The sequence below is a fragment of the Buceros rhinoceros genome, unplaced genomic scaffold (assembly GCF_000710305.1).
Source record: "Buceros rhinoceros silvestris isolate BGI_N320 unplaced genomic scaffold, ASM71030v1 scaffold26408, whole genome shotgun sequence".
Taxonomy (NCBI): Eukaryota; Metazoa; Chordata; class Aves; order Bucerotiformes; family Bucerotidae; genus Buceros; species Buceros rhinoceros.
In genome coordinates this window covers 1,709-2,223 of record NW_010428992.1, presented here as the reverse complement: position 1 = coordinate 2,223, position 515 = coordinate 1,709, and the positions used below count along the sequence as shown (strand labels likewise).

At 63.3% G+C, this 515-nt stretch overlaps 1 protein-coding gene across 1 annotated transcript in view; it reads right to left on the bottom strand.

The window, feature by feature from the left end:
- Positions 1 to 178: 178 nt before the first annotated feature.
- RAB39A (RAB39A, member RAS oncogene family) overlaps positions 179 to 515 on the bottom strand; it is a gene marked incomplete at its 5' end in the record, with an annotated part of 1,459 nt that continues 1,122 nt past the window's right edge. The window contains one exon of the mRNA XM_010142499.1: positions 179 to 350. Within this exon, the coding sequence (XP_010140801.1) occupies positions 179 to 350 (172 nt within the window). The remainder of the gene's footprint in view (positions 351 to 515) is intronic.

The following is a 515-nucleotide window of genomic DNA, read 5'->3' as shown; positions in this document are numbered from 1 at the left end:
GATTGGGCTGCTCTCTGCCGCTCTGGCAGGGCTGGGCAGGCGCTTCCCCTCTTCACCTCCAGCCGAGGGCGAGGAGTTTGCCCATGGCCCAGACATCCGGGCCGTGGGGAGAAGGATGAGGACACAAATCAAAGGGATGCTGGTTCTCTGCCCGCCTCGTCCCCTGTCCCTGCTCTGCTCAGTCCGTTGAAGCTGCAGCGGCCATTTTGGGGGGTTTGGGGTTTTTCTGGGGAGGTGAGTTCTCCGGCAGCTCTACAAACTCCAGCACAACAGGGAGGCCTCTGCGCAGCCATGGGCAGGAGCCGGGTCTGTGCTCCCTGCCCGGTTTTGCTGCTTTTGGCTCCTGGTGCCTGGGGGGAAACCGCCTGGGCTGAAATGATGCAGAACCTGGTACGAGCTCTCTCCTCAGGGACCTGCAGAACAGCCGTCTGACAGGTGTGGAGCAGAGGGAGGGTGTTCTGCGACTCTGCTGTGCTCGGCTGCTGCCGGCTGGGGTGTGGAGTTGCTCGCCGGCT